The following is a 19,004-nucleotide window of genomic DNA, read 5'->3' as shown; positions in this document are numbered from 1 at the left end:
TGTCAGAAACATAGGTTGATTTATTTTTTTCTATCCTTTTGTTTCTTTTATGTTTGTCATGTTAGAGGGAACACTGTAGTTAAAATGTTTGTGACTGTTTTGCTGTAATTTCTTTTCAACCTATGGAGCGTTTTCTTTGGCAAAAAATGCTGGCAGAATATATTCTGTTTGCAGGCGTGAGGACTGGAGGATGGACTGTTGAAGGGAAGGAGAATGTTTGGCTGTTGATCTCAGACATTGGACTGAAAATGGACAATGAAGGACTATGACTGAGGCATCGGACAACCTTCGACAACAAACACAGATGAGTTCTGCAGACACGACTTCATGCATTTCACTTCAGATTTTGTTGTACACAATTAAAACAAAACACACATTACAAAACACATAAAGATTATGTAAAGGTGAAAACTTTTAAAGAAGCACCTTGATGGAATCATGGAGCAACTTAATAAATTAAGTGGGTATTATATCAACAGTTAAATAAATAAATAAATTAATTAGTTTTCACTATATAAGTAGAGTAATCTGAACTTTTAAATAGCATTTCATTTAATGAACATCTTAGAGTAAGCTGATTTCTGCCAATCCGGCAGGCATCAATAAAACGCAAAGAAAAGGTTACTGGCTAAAATGGATAAGGTTGCAAAAAAATTAGCATAATGACACATCCTACTAACTAACATGGGTAAATTTAGGATTAAAGCATCAGGGTACAATGGTTACAATATTTATGGAGATTTAATTTCTTTCAACTAGAACACAAATATCTCAATAGTCTTATTAACCAGTTAAACATCCTAAGGGAAAAAACACAACACTGAGTTTAGCAAACCTTTAACCTGACAGCTTTTAGATCAGGATAATTTAATGGTTATCGTCTTACATACAAAAAATAAGTAAGATTAATTTAATTAGATTAAATTATGGGGACATTTTGGATCTGGTCAGGATGGTTGGGGGGCTGTGATGATAAAAGGGTAACAGCTTGAAGGTGATATCAATGAATGAAGGTTTTCTCTGAGGAACATTAAAGCAGCAAAGACACCCCACATTGGAACTCCTGTTTTGAACGGGACGTAAGGTGAGATCCTTACAATGAGAGACGTTCCACACAGGGCGGTGTGGAGACCCCTGGGGCATGGCGCCCAGGACGAGCTGCTGTGGACTTGACACAGCTGGTGGAACCAGAGGGACGACAAGGTGGTCCCACATGTCATCTGACACCTTACACTGACTGTAAAGGGTTCTGGGTTTTCAGGGTTGCTGAAAACAGAAAGCTTCGGAGAACCTTAACCTTTCCTGACCAGGCACTAAGAATACATAGATCAGATTGCAGAGGCCTAGACAAATAGGAATGCAGAGACGCGTTCATCCAAGAACTTCTTAATCAAAGTCCTTAATCCTCAGTTTAAGAAAATAAATAAATAAATAATCACAATGTACACAATGTAAGGTTTACTTTATTTTAGGATTAATTTGGGAACTAATTCTGATTTGCTTAAGTAGCTTTAGTTGTTCAACAATGTTAGAACATTTTCAAAAAAACTTCTGTTCTCTCCTGCTCTCTGCTTTGTTTTGTGTTGTAGAACCTTGGCATCCTTGAACAGTAGCAGCATGGTATAAATATTTTGTATTTTCTGTGCAGAACAGCACCTTCGCTTTCTTTAAAAAAAAAAAAAAAAAAAGAGAGAGAGAAAGAGGGAAAAGGCTTTCACATGGAAAGGTTTTTTTTTTCTCAGTTGGGTTTTCAAAATAATTGGGAAATGACATGAAACAAATATATTGATGAAATTATGTTGCAGAGAACTTCAACTGTCAGACAACAACAGTTAAGACACACATTAAAAGCATTCTGTTAAGAATTATTATGAATTTACTGCAGATACATTTGAACTTAAAGATTACTCTTTTAACTAATAATTAAATTGCAGAATTCTGAGAGCTAAATAATTGTGGACAGAAATATCTTGAATGTGAAAGTGCTTGGAGGATGTTTTAATAAATGACACATGAATGGGGTTTTGATAAGAACACTAATTACACCTTGTTTCTGTTCTCTAGTGGGAACAAGGACTCGTGTCTGCAGACCATCTTCACAAAGTGTTTTATTAGAGAGAAATGCAAAATAAAATGCTCAGTGCCCATCCAGAACTGAACGCTTATTACCATCCAGCTCAATCGTCCAGCCTACGAAGAGGAACCAAGAAGAGGACTGGGGATGAAGAAGCCAGAGAACTCTGATTTCTTATTCTTCAACGGGAGGAGTTGCCTGAAGAGACCCTAAGCGCGATTAGATTATTTTCTGCCTTGTGCCTGAATGGCCTGAAGGCTTCCTTAACTTTGCGTTCTTGACGTTTAGGACTCTTCTCATATTGTGTTGCTGTTTGTTTAACTGCTCTGTTCCACTGACTCACATGTTTGATTTTTTCGTGTTATGAGATCTACACTTTAATATTACATCATGTTGATCAATATGGTTTTATGGTAAAAAATGGAAACTGTTTGCTTCAGACACACAAGGATCTATGGTTTATGCACCTTTTGATTTGATATAGGAAGAACCAGGATCGGATTGGCTCTAAAGATCCTTTAATATTAGCTGGTAATGATAAGACTTAGATTCAATACAGGGGTTTCAGGCTCAGATTGTCCGAGAGCAGATCTCCCTGGGAGGGGGGCTTTCCAGTTTTTACTACCCCCTAGGGGGGGTAGCTTTTTCTGTTGTTCCCCTGCCCGCACTGAACCTCTCCTGCCTTTGCTCCTGGTGTTGTAAGTTTGGAGTGGTGGATTATTGTCCATCGTAGGGGTGAGTGGAGAAATGAGAAGGAGGGTATTCAGAGTGGGTCAGAGTAGACGGATTCGACCTTGGTTACTGAACAGGGTTTAGCTTGCCATAGTCTAATGTAATTTTAAAATAATGTGCGCATAGGTACCTAAAACAGGCCTTACCTAATTAGATGAATCCTAAATTGTGGACAAAAGCTAAATCTTTGATCTTGTGTGTTAAAGCTCTATGAAGCATTCATGTTGATCTGTATTAAAAGTTCCAGCACTGCCCGGTTCCAACACGGGAACCCCTTGGGTCCCACTTTACGAGTTTACAGAAATGGTTCCTCTGTGTTTTGTTCACATTTTCAAGTGGTGGGTCATCTTGTTTTGTCTTGATGCTGACGACGCCATCATCAAAAAAAAAAAAAAAAAAAAAAAGAGAGGAATGTTATAAGAATTATTATTCTGAAGTCACTATGGCCTCACACCACTCGGACAGAGGAGGCCTGGAGACCTGATGTCTGTGTATAAGATCCACTGTTTTCTGCTTGCAAGGCCAAATGCTGCAGCTGCTGAGGGATACTGATTGTTTACGATAGACTGTCTTTGTTTTGTCTCATGGGAAGGCCACGGTGCAGTATTAGGGGAAGCCCGAAAAGCGAGGCAGGCAGAGACAGGGCAGACAGAGACTGCAGCGGAACCGTGGGGTGTGATTACTTTCCAACTATGTGAATCTCTGCTCTGTTTCTCAATAAAAGTGCTGGAACGTTATACCACCGTCTCGTCATTTAGTAAAGATGGGAACTCAGTTACTATTGTTTAATATTCCACCCAAAACTCCCATAACACACTGCGTCAACTTATAACTTTGGAGCATAATGTTATCTTTTAACTGCTTAGATTCCCCGGAGCATAGCGTTACCTTTAACATGCAACGGACATAAACAAAGCGATAACATAGCAAGGCGACAGCAGACAACATCAAGCGTACATCGTAAAGACAGACAAGAAACATTTGAAATTAAGAGAGCTTACCAAGTGGCTGCACACCGGGTTGAAAGTCATTACAAACTAAGTAAATCTTGCGCTTCCTTTTTATGCAGTAAACACCGGTCCCGTGTCCTCACAGTACACTCCTCTCTAAAACCTCTTTGAGGTTTAGCAGCCCAATAGTGTAGTGTCTTAAAGAGACACTACACTATTGGGCTGCTAAACCTCAAACGTTTCTCCATAAATGTTACTGGCATTTCTAAGCACGTATAGCTCTGGCAGGTAAACATTTGATCACACATGCAAAATAAGAAATAACAAAACTTCACAAATGACAAAACTCCACAGAAAACACAACAGGCTTTACTATTGGAGATCTGCTGAGGCAATTTAGCCTTATTCTACCAGCATCCACTTATATTGGAGAACAGTCCTCTGATGAGGATGTAACTGCCACAAGGAGGATTGCAAATGTCCACATAAATGTGGAAAGAGTTATCAGGAGGCTCAAAGTTTTCACAGTAATCTCCCAGACTGTTCAACTAGGTTTATAAAATAGACCAAATCTTTAGAATCTGTGCAGCTCCTGTGAGCATGCAGGGGGAATCATACACGAGGAAGCAGAGAAGTTTACATGTCAAAAAGATCCTGATTAGTTATATTTTACTGTAAACCAGATGATTTATAATACACTAGAATGTGTTTTGGATTTCTGCTTTTAAATATTTTTTTGTGTAGCACATTGAGGTTTTACATTTTGGAGTTACTTTTCATTTTTAATAACTTTAAGTATTGTATATCCTTATTTCCAGACTATTTAAACGTTTACTTATACAAAAATTGTGTCGAACTAAAATGTGTATCATTAAATTTTGCAATCCATTTCAGTTACTTAGGTACGCTGGCCCTGAGGTGCAAAGCACTACAACATTAACAAAAACATTACAACATTTAGGAAAGCACTACAACATTTAGGAAAGCACTACAACATTAAGGAAAGTGCTACAACATTAAGGAAAGCGCTACAGCATTTACAAAACGGAAGAGGTACGTCCCAGTGGGAGACCTAAGAAATCGCTAATTGGACTACAGCTCGTTTTTACTTTTGAACCGGAAGTTATTCTGGCTTTAATGTGTTTTTTAAAAACATGAATGTTCTCGGTGATCCAAACCGTAAGATGCAGTCTAAAACGCCACTTAGTCTGTTTATAAGTTTTGTTTTTATTAATTCTGCTTTTTTTTAACTATGTGCGCTGTGTTTCTGTGCCTCAATGCTCTGGTCTGCTCCTCTCCCCTCCCTCCCCTCGGACCCAGGGGCTTTTATCAGCGGCCAGCCTTATCACTACGTTTAATGTCTTTCCACTCCTACCAAAATGTCCCAATTATAATCAATAGTAGAGTCAGTAGCTGTGTTTCATGCTCTTTTCTTTTTAACGACACAGAACCAGTGGTGCTTCGGTGGGCATGGTGCCTTGGCTTGAATTCAGGTGTGCAAAAATTACGTTACATGCAATTAATGTGCGCATTTTTAAGGGTTATTTCAATAAGCTTGTAACATCAGCGGTTTTAGCTCAGACCCATCATTCTTTCTCTTCCCTCTAAAGGAGCCCTTTACAGTCTTTATTTATGCATTTTGCCCACTGTTTATTCCTCGCACGCAGCGCACGAGGGTATTACTATTATATATATATATATATCATTATTATTATTATTATTGGGCTATCCTCACAACTGGGGTCCGTTCTTCTTACGCTGCTTAAAACATCCGAGATGATTTCATCCGGCTAATCATGATCCGGCTAATAAACATAAAAAAACACAATTGTTCAAATAATACTGAATAAAATAAATTTGTTTTAAGTTATTGGCTGTATTATTACACTGTTACACATTAATGTATGGGTTTGTTTATCAGTGTAGATCTATAACCTCATAGGTGACTGAGGCTGAGTTTCATCAAGCCTATATGGTCCAACATTTTTCCCTTAGCTTAAACACTTAAAGCACTCAGGGGTTCATGCTGTGTCTTTACGCATGGTCCATCTGCTGATGTTTCCCTCTTTTCAGTTCCATGCACTTCTTGACATTTACTAGTGATGGGTCCGGCAACACCGATGCGTCGGCGCATGTGTCGGTCTCATAGAGCGAAACCCGTGTCGATGTGTGTATTGCTACGGAAAAGTCACGTGACCGATACAGGAACTGTTTCGGTCACGTGACCAATACAGCACCTGTTTCGAACTGACTGACGCGCCAAACTGTTTCTGTTCCCTCTAAGCTGAACGCGTGTGCATTCGCGCACAGTAGCGCGCACAGCAGAGCTATGCTGCGCAGTAAATAAAATCCAAGCTGAACTGTAAACAAAATAACAGTTAATAATGGTTAATTTTTAACTATTTTGCAACTCTGGTGTGATGGTGTTGTACCACAGTCTCGCTCTGTGAGCGCCAGGTGCTGATCGGAGCGCACCACTGATGGATGGGTTCTGCAACGCTTTTTTGGTTGGGCGGGTTGCGCTGTGCGTCTTTGTTCTACTTCTGAGCGTCGTTTCAGAAAAAAAACGGCTGATCTACACTGAGTAGAAAGTTGCTACTCTGAGTAGTTCTTCCTCCCTTTGTCATACTCAGCATGTCCGATTTCAGAACAGATGATATCAGTCAGGTAACTAAACACAGCGCCCGATCAATAATTTGTAAAAAAATAAAAAAGCCAGTCCACAAGCATCCTCCTTCACATTATTTATTGACTGTATCAAAAAAAAAAAAAAATCAAATATATGTTTAATTCAAATGAAAATATAAAATAATACAATGCAACATACAATGATTTAAATTGTATTGTGTATGCTTGGTCATCAAATCAGTGTCAGTTAACTCTGTCAACCAGGTTGCCTGTAGGGATTTTTAAGGTCCAGCAGGTGTCAGTATTCAGTGACACAGTATCGGCACAGTATCGGCACAGAGTTGCAATGTGCCGAAACGTTTCATGACGCCTCATCGACCCATCACTAACATTTACAGTTTATAACCATCATCATCACCTTTTACAGCGACAGATTTCTCATCTCAGTCTCCGTGCCGACCAAACAAATCTCCTGTATTGCTCTCCACAGGGCGCTCTGGTGCGCTCTAATTACGCAAGCCGAAGGCTGTGTTTGAAGTTGTTCTCTAAGTGCGTTTTGTTTGTGGTTGGAGCGGACAGAATGATGACTTTCTGCTTCGCTTTTAGCCCACTAATAGTCTTAATGGCGGAAACCTAAAGGCTTATTCGTGAAGCCTTTGTGTGATGTCACAAAGCAAGCCTGCACGCTGACTGGTTGGCAAAACATGGCGGGTAGTGTAAAGAGGAGGAAATCGAACGAAGATGTTATGCCTTTCTATGGGTATGCGAACTCCCTACCTTCAAATGCGAAAGAGAGATATAAGATCAAGTTATTGTACAACGCTGGTACAATAACATGATCCATATACTTTAACAGAACACTGGAGCAAAAATCCCGACGCGTGGCCTGACCTAACATTTGGCGACATTGATTGATACGGCATCCATGTTCACCAAAGAATCGATGAAAGCCTACAAATCGTTGGAAGCATACAAGTACGCAAAAATACAGCTTTATTTTTGTTTATAATTTTAATTATGTTGAGAAAATGTTATATTAACGTTTTACTTGTGTAAGGATGCAGTTCTCTGTAAACAAAGATCACGTGATATTTAAAGCAATGATACGTCACAGATATTTTAAAGACACATCTTAAAGAAAAAAAGATATTTCAAATTAGACCTTAAGGCTAAATAGTTCATTAATTTCCTTATCCTTACGGCTTACCAGTCACAAAATACAAATGACAAACTCGGTCATGATCTGCAGGCTCCCACAGTTGGCCATTCAATTTTCTTCGCTTCATTGCCGCTATCCAGAGCTTTCTTCGTTGATCTGGTTTCTTGGGAAACCGGTAAAAACTTTTAGGATTATATTTCTTGAATCTGTTAGTACAGCCAATCAAGCAGCACGACATGACCATGATTAATAACCTTACAATACAAGCTTTAGTTGTTATCACCGCAGGCGGCCATTTTAAATTTTTCTGCCAACCAATTAGTCACGTGACAAATTTGTGACGTCAGGGCGAAATTCCCTATAGGAATATAGGGATTAAATTGAATGTTTTGGGGTATATGAGTTGTTCTATCGAGAAATAGATCAGAAGCAACCCAAAATTGATGAGTACAGACGCAGCTTTTCAAGCTCTGCTGCGTCCCACGGGTTCTTAAGTGACGGTAGAAAAAAAAACACTTTTTTTGGTAACTTCTGGTATCAGCATATTTTATACGTAATGATAGCAGTTTGAGGCTTTGATGTAGGCGGATTTTACCCCCATTGGTGCGCTGCACACGAGGGATAAACAGTGGAAAAATGCATGAATAAACACTGTAAAGGACTCCTTTACAGGGAATAGGGTGAATGATGGGTCTGAGCTACAACCACTGATGTTACAAGTTCCTTATAATTACCCTTAAAAGTGTGCACGTAAATTACATTATGCACACCTGAATTAAAGAGCAAGGCAGCAGCCCACCGAAGCACCACTGGTTCTGTGTCATTAAAAACAAAAGAGCATGAAACACAGCTACTAACTCTCCTATTGACTTCAACTGTCACATTTTGCTACGGGTGTGAGGACATTAAACGTAGTGATTCACGTTTTGAATGGTGACCGCTGATGAAGCACCTGGGTCCGAGGGAAGGGAGGAGAGTAGCAGTAAGAGCGTTGAGGCACAGGAACACGACGCATGTAGTTAAAAAAATGCTAAATTAATAAAAACGGAACTTATAAACAGAATAAGTGGCTTTTTAAACTGCATCTGGTTAACAGAACTGTTTTCTGATTCAGTGTGCAACCATGACTGGTTCTGAATGAAGGATTTTTCTGGCAGCCGCTCTCCCCCCTTGCCTCCTGCGTACGCAGTACTGGTGTTCTGAGAATTTCTGTTCCCCTGTGAAAATCTGTTCCTTCTGTGTCGGGAGCGCGCATTGCAGCCAGAGAGGCAGGTCTTACCATTTTCACGGTGCTTCTGATCGATTTCTCGATAGAACAACTCATATAATCATGTCAAGGTTGTAACATTCAATTTAATTGGCAGCTGTTGTTTACAAAATTGTAAAATAACAGCTGCCGTGAAATAAAAGTAAGCCTGACCAGCTTACTTTCACCACTGGTTAAGACCAAAATTATTTATAACTGATCGCTCTTCCTGCTGCTCTGTTAACACAAACTGCAGAATAATTACTAATGGCCACGAGCTGTGAAAGAAGCTGAAACAGCTCCGCAGAAGACGGGTTTAGACTGAGCTCTGAATGGACAGAGCTGTGAACGGATCATCCACAGCCCAGATGGGCTTTGTTATTTTTATGCGTGACAGATGCCATGTGTTGCGTGTCAGCATGTGTAGTGAGTGAAATGTGTGTCACATGGTCAATGCGTGAGTTGAGAGCCCTGTATATCGGTGAGACATTTTTCTACTCTTTACTCAAAATACTTTCAAAATATGTTCAAGTTATTTCTGGGCAAAGTTATACTCACAAAGAAAAATGTTTCCCAAGGCGGAAGCGTGTAGAACACATTTAACTTCAACATGAAAAAGTTTTTTCTAGCTTACTTGCTGGAACATTGATTTTTCCCAGAGGAAATACATCAAATATAGTTTTAAGTTAATATCTCACGTAATTCGTGTACAAATCTGGCGATGGTGTGATGTCTCACTCTGATTACATATCAAACCCAAAACCTTTTAAACTGTTTTAACATGGATTAACTTGGACTAATCTTAAACTAAGAACTTATGTATCATATTTTTTATGAATTTATTGCTCTTTTAACAGAAGGCATAACAATAATAACATCCATCCATTTTCTAACCTGCTTAATTCCTCATGGGGTCGCGGGTGCCTATCTCCAGCATTCACTGGGCGAGAGGCGGGGTACACCCTGGATAGGTCGCCAGTCTGTCGCAGGGCAACACAGAGACAAACAACCTTTCACACACACACACACACACACACACACACACACTCACACCTAAGGACAATTTCAAGAAGCCAATTAACCTGACAGTCATGTTTGTGGACTGTGGGAGGAAGCCGGAGTACCTGGAGAGAACCCACGCATGCACAGGGAGAACATGCAAACTCCATGAAGAAAAGCCCACAATAATAATAATAATAATAATAATAATAATAATAATAATAATAATAATAACAATAACAACAACAACAACAACAATAATAATAATAATAATAATAAATATTATTTAAAAAGGGGGACTGCAGGGTGTGTTCCAACTACAGAGGAATCACACTCTTAAGCCTCCCTGGTAAGGTTTATTCTGCGGTTCTGGAAAGGAGGGTCCGTCGGATAGTCGAATCTCGGATTTAGGAAGAGCAGTGTGGTTTTCGTCCTGGCCGTGGAACACTGGACCAGCTCTATACCCTCAGCAGGATTCTGGAGGGGGCATGGGAGTTTGCCCAACCAGTCTACATGTGCTTTGTGGATCTGGAGAAGGCATTCGACCGTGTCCCCCGGGGGATCCTGTGGGGGCTACTCCGGGAGTATGGAGTACCGGACCCTTTAATAAGGGCTGTCAGGTCTCTGTACGACCGGTGTCAGAGTCTGGTCCGCATTGCCGGCAGTAAGTCAAACTCGTTTCCGGAGAAAGTTGGACTCCGCCAAGGTTGCCCTTTGTCACCGATTCTGTTCATAACTTTTATGGACAGAATTTCTAGGCGCAGCCAAGGTGTTGAAGGGATCCGTTTTGGTGGCCTTAGGATTGTGTCCCTGCTATTCGCGGATGACGTGGTCCTATTGGCTTCATCAGGGCGTGATCTACAGCTCTCACTGGAGCGGTTCGCAGCCGAGTGCGAAGCGGCCGGGATGAAAATCAGTGCCTCCAAATCCGAGACCATGGTCTTGAACCGGAAAAGGGTAGAGTGCCTTCTCCGGGTTGGGGAGAATGTGCTGCCCCTAGTGGAGGAGTTCAAGTATCCTGGGGTCTTGTTCACGAATGAGGGGAAGATGGAGCGGGAGATCAACACGCGGATTGGTGCGGTGTCTGCTGTGAAGCGGGCGCTGTACCGATCCGTTGTGGTGAAGAGAGAGCTGAGCCAAAAGGCGAAGCTCTCGATTTACCGGTCGATCTACGTTCCTACCCTCATCTACGGTCACGAGCTTTGGGTCGTGACCGAAAGAACGAGATTCCGGATACAAGCGGCTGAAATGAGTTTTCTCCATAGTGTGTCTGGGCTCTCCCTTAGAGATAAGGTGAGGAGCTCAGTCATCCGGGGAGGACTCAGAGTAGAGTCGCTGCTCCTCCACGTCGAGAGGAGCCAGTTGAGGTGGCTCGGGCATCTGGTCAGGATGCCTCCTGGACGCCTTCCTGGTGAGGTGTTCCGGGCACGTCCCACCTGGAGGAGGCCCAGGGGAAGACCCAGGACACGCTGGAGGGACTATGTCTCCCGGCTGGCCTGGGAACGCCTTGGGATTCCCCCGGAGGAGCTGGCCCAAGTGGCCGGGGAGAGGGACGTCTGGGCCTCCCTACTGAAGCTGCTGCCCCCGCGACCCGACCCCGGATAAGCGGAAGAAGATGGATGGATGGATGGATAATTAATAATTATTATTATTAATGATGATGATGATGATGATGATAATAATAATAATAATAATAATAATAATAATAATAATAATAATAATAATAATAATAATAATAATTATTATTATTATTATTATTATTATTATTAAATGCATTAAAACAGAAAACTATAAATTCCTGTTTATCTCCTGAATGTTTTTCATTCTCCAAAGTGGTCACAAAAGAAAAGCTTTAAGAATCACTCCTATATGATGAATGTGCGCCCGTCTTGTATTCATATAAAGGTCAGGCAAAACTTGAAAAATCTATCACTGAAGTAACATTTCCATCATGTTTTAACAGGTAATGGACAGAAATCTGGTTTCAACAGGATGGAGAACTTTGTACCTGAGAGTTTCCAGTTTGCAGTTTGGACTCTCCAGTCCAGCAGAGAGAAGCTTCACTCCTGAATCCTGCAGGTTGTTGTTACTCAGGTCCAGTTCTCTGAGACTGGAGGACTGGGAGCTGAGAACTGAGGACAGAGCTTCACAGCTTCTCTCTGAGAGGTTACAGTCACTCAGTCTGAGGAGACAGGGAGAAAAATCTGCTATTAAACAATTCATCAGAAATATTGTTGATTTATTTACAGTCACCAATGTTCTCCTTGGAAAGATTGATGGATCTGTCTGATTTTACACATCTTTATTTTGCCTTTTCCTGTTAACTGATTTGTTATAAATAAACTGAAGCAACATGAATTAATATTTACCTCATTAGCAGATTTCTCACTATCAGAAATAAAAGCAGCAACAATCTGTGTCCTTACAGAGCTTTGTTGGAGGCTTTAACCACTGGCAGCAGCCTCAGGAGAACCTCCTCTGAAGCAGAGAATTTCTTCAGGTCAAACACATCCAGATCTTCTGCTGATGACACCAAGATGAAGATCAGGGCTGACCACTGAGCAGGAGACAGTTTATCTGTGGAGAGACTTCCTGAACTCAGAGCCTGTTGGATCTCCTCCACAAGAGAACGATCATTCAGTTCATTCAGACAGTGGAACAGATTGATGCTTCTCTCTGCAGACACATTCTCACTGATCTGCTCCTTGATGTACTGAACTGTTTCCTGATTGGTCAGTGAGCTACTTCCTGTTTGTGTCACCAGACCTTGTAGGAGTCTCTGATTGGTCTGCAGTGAAAGTCCCAGGAGGAACCGGAGGAACAAGTCCAGGTGTCCATTTGGACTCTGTAAAGCCTGATCAACAGCTCTCTGGTGAAGAGACTTTCGATTAAATAAAGACCTCTTTGAAGTTTGCTTCTCCTCCATCAGTTTGACACCAGAGTTGATGAAGGTCAGATGAACATGTAGAGCAGCCAGAAACTCCTGAACACTCAGATGGACGAAGCAGAACACCTTGTCCTGGTACAGCCCTCTCTCCTCTTTAAAGATCTGTGTGAACACTCCTGAGTACACTGAGGCTGCTCTGATATCGATGCCACACTCTGTCAGGTCTGATTCATAGAAGATCAGGTTTCCTTTCTGCAGCTGATCAAAAGCCAGTTTTCCCAGAGACTTGATCATCTTCCTGCTCTGTGGATTCCAGTGTGGATCTGTTTCAGCTCCTCCATCAAACTTGATCTTCTTCACTTTGGTTTGAACCACCAGGAAGTGGATGTACATCTCAGTCAGGGTGCTGGGCAGCTTTCCTCCCTCTCTGGTCTCCAACACGTCCTCCAGAACCGTAGCAGTGATCCAGCAGAAAACTGGGATGTGGCACATGATGTGGAGGCTTCTTGATGTCTTCATGTGGGAGATGATCCTCCTGGCCTGCTCCTCATCTCTGAACCTCTTCCTGAAGTACTCCTCCTTCTGTGGGTCAGTGAACCCTCTGACCTCTGTCACCATGCCAACACACTCAGGAGGGATCTGATTGGCTGCTGCAGGTCGTGCGGTTATCCAGAGGCGAGCAGAGGGAAGCAGTTTCCCCCTGATGAGGTTTGTCAGCAGAACATCCACTGAGGTGGACTCTGTAGCATCAGTCAGGATCTCCTGGTTCTGGAAGTCCAGAGGAAGTCGACTCTCATCCAGACCATCAAAGATGAACAGAACCTGGAAGTGTTCAAAGCTGCAGATTTCTTTGGTTTCAGTAAAGAAGTGATGAACAAGGTCCACCAAGCTGAACTTTTTCTTTTTCAGCACATTCAGCTCTCTGAAGGTGAATGGAAATATGAAGTGGATGTTCTGGTGGGCTTTGTCTTCAACCCAGTCCAGAGTGAACTTCTGGGTTAAGAGTGTTTTCCCAATGCCAGCCACTCCCTTTGTCATCACTGTTCTGATTGGCTGATCTCTTCCAGGTGGGACTTTAAAGATGTCTTCTTGTCTGATGGTTGTTTCTGGTCTGTGTGGTTTCCTGGATGCTGTTTCAATCTGTCTGACCTCATGTTCATCATTGACCTCTCCAGTCCCTCCCTCTGTGATGTAGAGCTCTGTGTAGATCTGGTTCAGAAGGGTTGGACTTCCTGCTTTAGCGATCCCCTCAAACACACACTGGAACTTCTTCTTCAGACCAGATTTAAGTTGATGTTGAATTGGAGCAATATGTTCTAAATTAACACAAAAAGTGAAATCAGGAAGGAAACCAAATGATCTTCTGAAGATGATGTGAATAAATGTAATTCTATCTCTTCAGTAAATGTGTGATTTATCCATCAGGTTAAATCTTTGTAGAAATCCTCTTACTGCTCTGCAGACGGTCAGCCAGCTCCTCCTGCTTCATCCTCCTCAGGAAGTTCAGAGTGATCTTCATCAGTGCATCTCTGCTGCTCCTCCTCTGCTCTTCATCCTCACCTTCCAACACCTCCTCATCATCTCTCTGACTCTCTGAGCAGTCTGGGTCATCTGGACTCAGAATCTTCTGGATCTTCTTCAGCTCGTCCTTCACAAAAGTGACAATGTTGTCCTCCAGCAGCTGGAACAGAAAAACATATGAAGAACACATCAGACTGAAATTACGGGTCCAAACATCAGAACAACGTTGGAAAGACTGATGGTCCACTGGTCCACAAAGTCCAGCATGGAGACGACGGAAAAACCGATGGAAAACAAGTTGTTGTACATGTACAGACCATAAATATGGAGTCCAGATGGATTTGATGCTGCCGGGCAGACGGACCTCTGGGAACCTCTGAGTTCTGCTGGTCCACTCTGTAAATTAACCAGAACAATTGGGAAGGAAGGAAATATTCATTCAGCAGTTTTCACAAATGAAATCACCAAGCGCCTCACAGTATAAGTCCTTAAAACAAGAAAAAAATAAATAAATAAATAATAGAACTGCAAGCAGTTATTAACAGGTTCAAAGCACACCCACGACATGCCCCCTTGAGCATGTTCCTGGACTTCAGTTCAGCGTTTAACACCATCAAAACTGGAACATCTGGGCTTCAGCACACCTCTTTGCAACTGCCTGCTAGACTTCATCACCAACAGACCTCAGTTGGTCCGGGTCGGACAGAATACCTCTGATGTCATCACCCTCAGCACGGGCTTTCCTCAGGGCTGTGTCCGGAGCCCCCTGCTGTTCACCCTGATGACACACGACTGCGTCCCCAGGTTCACCACCAATCACATTGTGAAGTTTGCAGACGACACAACGGTGGTGGACCTGATTAGAGACAACAACGATCAGGACCAGGACTGATCCTGAACGTGGAGAAAACGAAGGAGATCATCGTGGAATTCAGGAAGAAATTGCCTCGCCATGCTCCACTTCTCATTAACAGCTCAGCTGTGGAGGTGGTCAGCAGCAATAAATTCCTCGGGGTGCACATAACAGACAACCTCAGCTGGTCTGTGAACACCGTATTTGCACATGCATCATTATCTGGCATTACCAATGTTAATTGCTCTTTTCTAAATGCAAGTGGCATTTCTCCCATTTCTACTAATAATGCTGCCATTGGAATATTTTTAATTGCTCCTGTACATAACCTCAATGCTTGATACTGTATCCGATCTAATTTTTGTAGATTTGTTGAATTATAAACACTACTTCCATAATCTATCACTGATCTAATTAACCCTGTATATATATTCTTTAGTGCTATTCTATCTGCTCCCCACTCCCTACCAATTAAGCATGTCATAATATTTATTACTTTCTTGCATTTGTATAAAAAAAGTAGATGCAATGCAGTTTTGCATTGCATTACATTGAAATGACTGTTGTCATTTCAGCTTTTAACTTTTTGCTCTCTTTTTTATCTTCATAGTAGGTACACCTGGTCTGATGTTCTGTTAACTGTGACATCATCCAGAGAAGACAGATCACCCGCTATTACCATCTAATGTAGAACAGCTTACTGGATCAATGTGTGCTTCTGTGTTTTTTTGTCTGTCTTGTTGTGTCTCAGCTCTGTCTTCTTTAACCCCCAGTCGGTCGAGGCAGATGACCGTTTAGTCTTATCCACTGAGAACTTAAATCCCCATTTTAATGACCATTCTTCAACTTTAAAAATAGCTTCTTGCATCTTTTTTGCATTAAGCATGTCATAATATTTATTACTTTCTTGCATTTGTCTAAGATTCTTTGAATGTGTATATTCCATGTTATTCATTCGTAAAACCAAACCCCTAAAAATGTAAATAGTTTCACTCTTTGTATTTCTTGATTATATAATTTTAATTTAACATCATTCATTTTCTTCCTTGAAAAAAAAACATTGTTTTAGTCTTATCCACTGAGAATTTAAATCCCCATTTTAATGACCATTCTACAACTTTAAAAATAGCTTCTTGCATCTTTTTAGTAATAAACTCCAAATTCCTTCCTCTCTTCCACATAGCTCCATCAACAGCAAAAAGAGAAAAACCCATTCCATTATCTATAATTTGAAACATATCATCTATCATTATCGAAAATATTAAAGGACTTATTATACTTCCCTATGGAGTACCATTTTCAACAATATATTTCTCAGAATGATAATTACCTATTTGAACTTGTATTTGTCTTTTAGTTAGAAAATCTTTGATCCACCAATACATCCTACTTGTAATACCCATCTTTATAATTTTAATGAATAAACCTTCTTTCCACAACATATCATCTGCCTTTTCAATATCAAGTAACATGACGGGATGTGACGTCACACATGATGTGCCCAAATATGGGCAAAATGGCCGCCCTGTTCACAGCTCTGGATAGTCAGAGCTCTGGATGGTGAGAGCTGTGAACAGATCATAAAATTCATAAATTCGTTAAAAATCAACGGATTGCTCTAAAATTCTGAAAATGTTTATGGATCTCAAGGAGTGCTTTATCTAACTACGTGATTTTTTTAAATGCCAATTGAAACAAGCGTTTCAGAGAAAAACAACAACTTTATAGTCTTGCACATGTGAATTGCAATGTCTTCTAAATAAGTCAAAGTCGTCTGGATTTTCACCAAACTGAAATCTATGTTTAGTCTGCATGTGCATTTACAAATAGAGGCCATTTTTGGGGGGATTGAACAATATTTGTGGAAAATACATTGATTTCTCCATTTCACAAACTTTTAAAAAATCAGAGTGTGCAACTTTTAAAAACCTCAATACATGCAGTGAGAGAATTGTTACACCTTATTCAAGGAATACATCCTGAAAATCCAAGATCGTTACACCACAAAATTGATTTTTGGTAATTTTTTGAAGTTTTCAAGGTTTTTTTCACACTTTTGGAAATAGGCCCCGCCCACTTGTTTCAAGAATTACCATATTTAATGCTTTAGTTTAGGGCTATGACTGGAAGGGGATGAAGAAGGTTTTGTAAAAATCCGATCAGCCATTCTTGCGTAGTAGATTTCTTGACATCACTGGTAAAACTCCAGGCGATTTTGACCTATTCAAAAGACATTGAAATTCACATGTGCAAGACTATAAAGTTTAATAGTCTTGCACATTGGGATCACCACCCCAGTCTGCCAATCCAGGGGAACTGCCCCCGATGTCCACGCAATGTTGCAGAGCCGCGTCAACCAACACAGTCCCACAACATCCAGAGCCTTAAGGCACTCAGGGCGAATGTCATCCAACTCTGGGGCCCTGCCACAAGGAGCTTTTTAACAACCTCAGTGACCTCAGGATCAGAAATGGGAAAACCCGACCCAGAGCCCCCATGCTTTGCTTCCTCAATGGAAGACATGATGGAAGGATTAAGGAGGTCTTCGAAGTATTCTGCCCACCGACACACGACGTCCCGTGTAGAGGTCAGCAGCACACCACCCCCATTATAAGCAGTGTTGGTACTGCATTCCTCCTCCTGAAACGCCGGATAGCGGACCAGAAACGCTTTGAAGCTGTACAGAAGTCTTTCTCCATGGCCTCTCTGACGCCTGAGATTTTGCCTCAAGGACCAGCCGAGCCACCTGCCGTTTTGACCAACGGTACACATTAGCTGCTTCCAGAGTCCCACAGGTCAAAAAAGCTCGATAGGACTCCTTCTTCAGCTTGACAGCTTCCCTCACCGCTGGTGTCCACCAGCGTGTTTGAGGGTTGCCGCCACAACAAGCACCGACAATGCTCCGACTAACCACCTCAACAATAGAGGCACGAACATGGTCCACTCAGACTCAATGTCCCCCACCTCTCCCGGAAGTGGGAGTTAAAGCTCTGTCTCTCGGGGGACTCAGTCAGACATTCCCAGCAAACCCTCACAATATGTTAGGGCCTGCCAGGTCTGACCGGCTTCCTCCCCCACCATCAGAGCCAGCTCACCACCAGGTAGTGGTCGGCGGAGAGCTTCGCCCCTCTCTTCACCCGAGTGTCCAAAGCAGGTCAGATGAAACAACAACAAAGTTGATCATTGAACTACAGCCTAGGGTGTCCTGGTGCCAAGAGCACATATGGGCACCCTTATGCTTGAACATGGTGTTCGTTATGGACAATCCATGATGAACATAGCACAATAGAATACCATTCGAGTTCAGATCAGGTGGGCCATTCCTCCCAACCATGCCCCTCCAGGTCTCACTGTCATTGCCCACCTGAGTGTTGAAGTCCCCCAGATAAACAAGGGAGTCCCCAGGAGGAGCACTCTCCAGTACCCCCTCCAAAGACTCCAAAAAGGGTGGGTAATCTGAACTGCTGTTTGACGCATAAGCGCAAACAACAGTCAGAACCCGTCCCCCCACACCTATGCGGAGGGAGGCCACCCTCTCGTTCACCAGGGTGTTATGCCATGATAACGCCATGATGAATAATTGATCTCAGATTGAATTCTGAACAGTGGAAGAGTTTAACAAAGGAATTCCACTCTGGCTGAAACATGAAACCCTCACAGCTTGGACAGCCCTTCTTCCCAGCAGGGGTTCTCTCTTGCTATGAAACCTTCCTCCCACAGCCACAGACCCTCTCTTCTCTCCTGCGACTCCTGACTCCAAGCTGCTGAGACACACTCCTCCAAACCCTTGGACGACCATCAATGGGGGGGGGGGTCTCCTTCCTCAGCAGCCATGTGACTGGAAGCCTGCAGGAGCCATGCATGGGGCCTGGAGGAGACCAAGAGCTGATTGAGAATTGTTGGAGAAATGTGAATGTAATCATTTTATTTCTATCAAGTTACAGGTTTTTGGTTT

General features: G+C 42.0%; 1 protein-coding gene across 1 annotated transcript in view; it reads right to left on the bottom strand.

Annotated features, from left to right (window-relative positions):
- LOC118557151 (NACHT, LRR and PYD domains-containing protein 12-like) overlaps positions 1 to 19,004 on the bottom strand; it is a gene marked incomplete at its 3' end in the record, with an annotated part of 105,124 nt that overhangs the window by 50,318 nt on the left and 35,802 nt on the right. The window contains exons 3-6 of the mRNA XM_036126504.1: positions 14,514 to 14,592; positions 14,128 to 14,356; positions 12,215 to 13,991; positions 11,797 to 11,970 (exon numbers count right to left, since the gene is read on the bottom strand). Of these exons, the coding sequence (XP_035982397.1) occupies positions 11,797 to 11,970; positions 12,215 to 13,991; positions 14,128 to 14,356; positions 14,514 to 14,516 (2,183 nt within the window). The remainder of the gene's footprint in view (positions 1 to 11,796; positions 11,971 to 12,214; positions 13,992 to 14,127; positions 14,357 to 14,513; positions 14,593 to 19,004) is intronic.

This window comes from Fundulus heteroclitus, chromosome 22 (assembly GCF_011125445.2).
Source record: "Fundulus heteroclitus isolate FHET01 chromosome 22, MU-UCD_Fhet_4.1, whole genome shotgun sequence".
NCBI classification, from domain to species: Eukaryota; Metazoa; Chordata; class Actinopteri; order Cyprinodontiformes; family Fundulidae; genus Fundulus; species Fundulus heteroclitus.
This window is presented reverse-complemented; position numbering and strand designations above follow the sequence as displayed.